Below are 7,584 nucleotides of genomic sequence, written 5' to 3' on the forward strand. Positions count from 1 at the left end.
TTTTTTTCTTTTTTGCGGTACGCGGGCCTCTCTCTGTTGTGGCCTCTCCCGTTGCGGAGCACAGGCTCTGGACGCACAGGCTCAGCGGCCATGGCTCATGGGCCCAGCCGCTCCGTGGCATGTGGGATCTTCCCAGACCGGGGCACGAACCCACGTCCCCTGCCTCGGCAGGCGGACTCCCAACCACTGCGCCACCAGGGAAGCCCTGCTATTCTTCATTAATATAACTTGGACATCTTCCTTGGCCAGGACATAGAGGTCTACTTTTTTGTTGCTGCTTTTTAACAGGCTGCATACATTCCTACTGCATGGACCTACCGTTGCTTATTGAACCAGTTCCCAACTGACAGGCATTTTGGTTGCTTCTAGGTTTTATAATCACAAATACTGCTATATTAATCTATCTTTCAACATACCTTTCTAGAGCATTTGTGCAAGTACACATAAAAATTGCTACATCAAAAGCTACATGCATGTAAAATCTGAATAGCTGTTGACACATCTCCTTCAAAGAGGCTGTGCCATTTTCCCTCATATGAATAGAACACAGATGTCTCATTGTATCATTTCCTCATCATGTGTCAACACGAAGCAGGAACAAGGGAACAGAGAAGGGTGGAAGGGAGCAGGAAGAGGAGAAGGATTAGATAGGGAAGAAAGGAGTAAAGAAAGAGAAGGGAGGAAAGAAAGAATAAAGTGGGAAGGGTAGCCCCAGAGGGAGGAGATACAGATGGACTTTTGGAGGTGAAAATTGGGGAAATACAATAATAATGCCTTTTATTCCCAACTACTGTAAAAATAAAATGTTTGACCATGGATAAACATCATGGAATTAGTAAATATTTTAAGCCTTATTTTCATCTTTACAATTCTGATAATAAACCAACTCATGTATCACACAATTCCGTATCCTAGAAATAGGTAATCTTTGGCCATTGGCTCATTTCTCTGTTGTGCATCACATGAAAACTCTTCTAAAGAGCCATCTATGTTCAACCTGACTCCCCCTCCTGACTTTCCATTCTCTCACCCCACCAATAGTATAAAAGTCCTTATACTTCTCTCCTTTTACTGATATATATGTATTTCTTCTTGAGTATATAAATAGCCAACAAGTTTAACCCAGTGACAAATTTTAATTGCTTTCTCAGTTTCATTTAAAAATCCCACCAATATCCACTCTCCTGAGGTTTTACATCTACCTCATTGGCTGCTGCTTCAGTCTTTTCTACAGCCTCTTCCTCCTGTTCCATCGGTCTTTGAAATTTTGACAAGTCCCAGCTTTGACCCTTGGCTATTTTCTCTTTCTCATTTGCATTCTCTTCCTAGCTCATCTTTCATATGGTTCTTTCATACGGTCTTTAAATGCCAACTACGCCCAAATGACATTTCTATTGACTTGTCCCCTGAGCTCCAGACAATAAGCATCCAATCGCCTATTTGATATGTCCACTAGGATTTCTGAGAGATATCTCAAGCTTTTGGTTTAATTTAATTCTATTTCCAGTGCTTAACCCAGGGCCTGGCACATAGCATGTATGTACATAAGAAAGTGCTTGTATGCATATATGTGTGTGAATAAAAAAACTAGAGAGATACTCTTCAGTCTCCATTTAAAAAACCCAACCAACCAGTATATTAAGCAGTTGCTCATGAATGTATGTGACTACTGAATTCATTTTGCTAATCTATTTTCAGAATGTTCTGTGATGAACATATTCTATTCTTAAAACTTTTTAACATCATAAACAAACACCGAGTACTTGACCACACTTACCAATAGGAAGTGCTAGATCCTTTTTCATCAAAGCTGCTGCACAAACCCCACCAAGATTGGCTAGTTCTTTTTCCAACTGAATGACTCCCTGGAGAATTGCAAAAACAAAATCAGATGCTTTAAAAAAGGTTTGCAAGATGAAATTTTTGAACGATGATGTGGATTATCAAAAAAATGTGACTTGCATTCAAGTGTAATGTTTGAAACTAAAAGGAAGCATATGTTAGGAGCTAATTAATGGTTAATTAAGAGTGTAAGAGATTTACTATTATGTCTCATGCTGGTTGTAAGTTTCAGACCTACAGGTTCATTGTCCAAAGAATTTTTCATTCATTACTTTGAAGGAACATGATCAGTCTTTCACCTTGACTTTTTTTTTATTGTATGATTTGAAACATTTAGAAGAGATACTAAGTTAGTCCCATGATGAAATTAGGTTCTATAATTTACTTAGAAAGGTATAGCTACCAGAGCAGGTTTGGAACAGGCACAACTATACTAAGTCTTTAAAGGCTGGGTCATGTTGCACAGACTCCATTCTCTTCGCATATTAAAAGTAGCAAAACCAGACCACTGCACAAAATTAAACTACAGAGTATTTTAAATTATACACTCTAGCTTAAAATAAATTTCAGACTTCTTAAATACAGAGAGCAAACACAATTTAAGTCAACAGCAGCCCTTAGAAACACAATCTTCGTTAACAGAATGAGAAGATAATTCATTCTCACCTCATCAGGTCCAGGGCTAAACTCATATCCAATTGCAAAACATTTGAAACCATAGAAAGAAGCTTTGTCATCTTTCACATAATCTGATGCAGTCTCCAGTGAAAAAAGGGCCTCATTTCCTAAGAAAAAAGCTAACATTGAGTTCAAAATCTAAAACAACTTTATCAAAATTTCCTTACTTTTATCTATCTCAAGATAGGTAGCAATACAAATCAGGTACTAAAAAAACCAAGTCCTTTTTGGGGTCCCTATATCTACTTGAACAAAGCTGTGCTTAAAAATGACAGAATAAACAATAGAACCATGCCAGTTGTTTGTTTTCTTTATGATCTAATTCTCCTTAATCACATGTCCTAAGTTAAGTTACACACAAGAGATAATTGTCAATTACCCGTCAATTACTAAGGTGACCTAGGTTAGCCTCTTCTGTTTCAGAGTGAGCAATCCTCTCTAGGCTAAAATCTGGCTTTGTCTGATTTCTTCACAAACAAACAAGGCAGGTCAGACTAGAAGAAAGAGGTTTCTAAATTCAAATTGGCTATTAGTTTGAGAGATCACAAGAGTAGTTATGGTTAATTGGTTAAAAAAAACAACAGACTGTAATAGCAAAAGTGCCTCCACCCACCCGGCCACATACACCCTCAAGCTCGAAAACAATAACTTCACATAACTCAGTGGGTTCGGTGGTTCACCAGTTCTCTTGAAAGGAAGAAGTCCTTGGTAACTCCTCAAAGTTTAGCACTTACTGGGAAAATAAAATACCTGATCCACTTTTTCTATAGTTTGGCCCCAACTACACAGACAGCCACTCCTCAGTATTAACTCTCTGCTTTTGTCAAGCTAATCTCTTCTCACAAGATCCTCAAAACATTCTCTTTCCTAAAACTTGGTCATGTTATGCCCCATGCCCAGAGAGTCTTCTTTACTACCCAACTGCAATCCAGATACAGAGTAGGTCTTGAAGAAATTCTTCTAAAAATTAAATAAACATTTTCAATGATGTATCCTTACTAAACATAATTATCATAAATGCATACAGTTTACCATGTAAAACAAAAAAGAAAAAAATAACTTACCTGGCAACACTAAAACCATGGTAGGCCACCCAGAGGATCCTGAAAATTTCTTTAATTCTATCCAGGAATTAAGATTTTCATGAACAGATGTTAATTTTGGTCCATATCCTGAATTCTGAACAGTTCTGACAGGAATCAACAAGCGGAGGACATCTTCTGACTGTGCAGTACCACACTGAGGGTCAAACTCGATTGTCATCCACCGTACACACTCTGGGAATGTCACCTGAGGTCAACAGGCAAGAAGTCACTCGCACAAGATGAATGAGATTTTAGCGTTTTGTCTAGTTTAGAAACAGGACATCATACTGTAAAGATGATGCCTTCAACATACTGTAAAATAAGTTTTAAGTAAGGAATTAAATGATCAGAAATCAAGGTATTAATGGTCAGTATCAACTGTCTCGACTCCTCACTTGAAATATCTATTGCTTTCTATCTAATGTTTGCATTAATGTTTTTAAGTACACACTGATATCATTAGAACAACGATTACAAAGCTGCTTAATTTCCATAAACATTCCAAACATCCATAAACATTCAGCCATCTGACTTTCCTGTGGAAGAGTTTAGATAATAAATTTTCCACTTCAGTCAGTATGCATTTAAGGAATGTAAGTCAGGTAACTCACAATATAATTTGATACGTAAAATATAAAGATACATTGATGGAAATGAATAAATCATTAACATGTAAGGTTTTAGTCACTTTTAGGTTATCTACCATTCATAGTATCCATTACAAATGTTTCTTTTCATTAACAAAAAAACTCTGTAACTTCATATATTATGAGAATAAATATAAATACACACACACTTACACACTTGATAAAAGCCTAGATTTTTATATTTTCCTAACCTGAAATGTTACTGTATATATGAGATTATGATGGCACATAATTATATATATTTTTAAGGTCACTTTTAAGCTTCTGTCACCATTACGGTAGAAGGAATGCTGTAATGGTAGTCAAATTACAGCTAAGTAGGACCATGTCAAGTAGCAAACTATGAACTGGTTGTAGGACATGATATAAACCTTAAGAAATTTCCTAAATATTATATTAATCTAAAAAAAAATTACCTCGGACGATGGCAAATATTTTTAGTAGAGGATTTTTTACAATCTCTATTTAAATAAAAAGCTTAACTTTATTCATAATAACATAAACATAAATTAAAACTAAACTAAGACACCATTTTCCCACCATTCCTTCCATTATATTGGCAAAAGGCCCAAAATTTAACCACAAACTCTTTTGGGGAGGCTGAGAGAAAACAAGCACTCTCATATATTGTTGGTGGGACACAAAAAGACGTAACTTCTGTGACTTCCCTGGTGGCACAGGGTGTGGGACTCCACACTCAGTGCAGGGGACCCTGGGTTTGATCCCTGGTCGGGGAGCTGGATCCCGCATGCATGTTGCAACCAGGAGTTTGCATGCCACAACTAAGGAGCCTGCCTGCTGCAACTAGGACCCCGAGCAACCAAATAAATAAAATATTAAAAAAAAAGAGAGAGACATAACTTCTAGGGAAGGGAACTGTCAACATCTAGCAAAGCTACATATGCATTCACCCTCTGCATCAGCAATCCCAGAACTATTGAGCACAGGGCTCCTCATTCTATATTTGTTTAGCTCAGCCATCCCACTTCTAGGAGCTTACTTTGAAGAAATGCTTCTAACAATACGGAAACAAAAAAACAAACAAAAAACTCTAAACACAGGCACAAAGTTACTCATTGCAAAAAAATGAAAACACCCCAGATGCTCACACACATAAGACTGGCTGAATAAACTATGATAGGTCTTTACAGTGGAGAACTATGAGGCTGTAAAAAAGGAATGAGGATGATCTCTTTAAATGGATATGGAGAGATTTCTATACACAGTGTTAAATTTAAAAAGCAAAGTACGAAGCAGTATAGTGTGCTACCTTTTAAAAATAAAGATGGAAAATAATACTACAACTAAATCAATCTATCTATCGTTCTGATTTTTTTCCAAAAAAGAACGCAGGAAGCATACACCAGGATACTTACTGGAGTAAGTGAGAAGCAGAGAAGGAAAAAGACTTATAATTCTGAGTATGTTATTTTGTATAATTTTATTTCTGGAGCCATATTAATATTTCACATATTTTAAAAGTAAAATTAAATCAACTAGGATAGGAAAAAGACTCATAAAAATTAAGTACAGATAAAAAAAAAGCCTAACTTTACATTGAACTGATCATATACCCACTTACACATATACATAAAATGAACTACCCCAAGCAACTTCTGAATAAAGTACTTTGATTATCCTAATGTCAGTGGGATTAACAAAAGACAAAATTTTTGCAAAGAAACTGTTAATTTTATATAGTATTCAATATTTTTATTATTCACAGTGGCATACGTAAGTGAAAAGGGTATAAAGAAAAGACCTCAGTGGTGTTGACTAGAACTAAGAAGAAGCGCTCAAAATCTGATGAAAACACAGAAAAAGGACACAGAATCCAGCTTGAACAGACTTTCCCTGGCCAAATCAATTAAAATTTGAGCATCAAACTGAGTGACAGCAAAGGATTATAACACTGAGCAAAAAAGAGAATCTTTGAGTCCATATTGATATAAACACATAAAATAAATAAATAAATAAATTTTTAAAGGGGAAGGGATGGGAAAATTCTCCTTTACAACAGAACACCAGCTGGGAGGAATAACAGAATTAGAAAGGCACCATCTTTATAGTAATGAATGATTTGGGTAAGAATAACCAATGGATACTAAAATTTGTTGAAAGACCGTATTTTTTTTTTTTTTTTCGGTACGCGGGCCTCTCACTGTTGTGGCTTCTCCCGTTGCTCCGGACGCGCAGGCTCAGCGGCCATGGCTCACGGGACCAGCCGCTCCCCGGCGCCACCAGGGGAGCCCGAGACAGTATTTTTTACACAGTCTCTAACCCATAGATATCTACCCACAGACACTTTCAAAGGGAAAAAAAGATTTTTTTTGGTGGAGCTATCACCTTAATCAAGTGACTAAGTACTTCCTGATGGGATGCACTGAGGAGAACAGGACATCGCTTACGTGGTGTTGCCACCCACAACGCACAACGTGAATCTAATCATTAAAAAACAATCAATTACATCCAAATAAAAAGGATATTTTTACAAAACCACTGATTGTGTTCTTCAAAAATGCCAATGTCATAAAAGACGAAGGAAGGGGCTTCCCTGGTGGCGCAGTGGTTGAGAGTCCGCCTGCCAATGCAGGGGGCACGGGTTCGTGCCCCGGTCCGGGAAGATCCCACATGCCGCCGAGCAGCTGGGCCCATGAGCCATGGCCGCTGAGCTTGCGCATCCGGAGCCTGTGCTCCGCAACGGGCGAGGCCACAACGGTGAGAGGCCCGCGTACCAAAAAAAAAAAGACGAAGGAAGGCTGAGGAACTACTGCAGATTAAAAGAGATCAAAGAGGCCTGACAACTAAATGCAATGTTTGAACCCGATAGGATCCCGGTCTGGGTTTAAAAAGATTCTGTGAACACCACTGTTGGGAAAAAAGGCAAAATGTTTAGCTTATAACGTGATATACTACTACTCTTTATTGTGGTAATAACCCTGTTTCAATGTTAACTTTCCTAAATTCGATTGGTACATTAGGGTTATACAGAAAACTTCACTGTTCTTAGGAACAAGGTGAGGGGTCATGATGTTTGCAACCTGCTCTTAAATGGTCTGACAATAATAAACATAGATAAATAAAACAATCATGGCAAAATGTTAACTAACGAAGCCAAGTGAAGGGCATATGGGGGTGTTCACTGCACAAATCTTATTACTGTTTTATACAGGTTTGAAATTCTTTGAAATAAAAAGTTGAAAAACATGAGGAATGAATACACATACACATCTGCATCTGTATTTGTGTGTCTATGCTTACATTAAAAGAAATAATGGAGGGCTTCCCTGGTGGCGCAGTGCTTGAGAGTCCGCCTGCCGATGCAGGAGACG

General features: G+C 37.6%; 1 protein-coding gene across 1 annotated transcript in view; it reads right to left on the reverse strand.

Annotated features, from left to right (window-relative positions):
• The window catches only part of MYCBP2 (MYC binding protein 2), a 280,943-nt gene that overhangs the window by 107,633 nt on the left and 165,726 nt on the right, over positions 1 to 7,584 (reverse strand). Inside the window, exons 41-43 of the mRNA XM_007466789.1 lie at positions 3,585 to 3,810; positions 2,509 to 2,627; positions 1,778 to 1,865 (exon numbers count right to left, since the gene is read on the reverse strand). Coding sequence (XP_007466851.1) covers positions 1,778 to 1,865; positions 2,509 to 2,627; positions 3,585 to 3,810 — 433 coding nt within the window. The remainder of the gene's footprint in view (positions 1 to 1,777; positions 1,866 to 2,508; positions 2,628 to 3,584; positions 3,811 to 7,584) is intronic.

Source organism: Lipotes vexillifer, unplaced genomic scaffold (genome assembly GCF_000442215.2).
Source record: "Lipotes vexillifer unplaced genomic scaffold, Lipotes_vexillifer_v1.1 scaffold19, whole genome shotgun sequence".
Classification (NCBI taxonomy): Eukaryota; Metazoa; Chordata; class Mammalia; order Artiodactyla; family Lipotidae; genus Lipotes; species Lipotes vexillifer.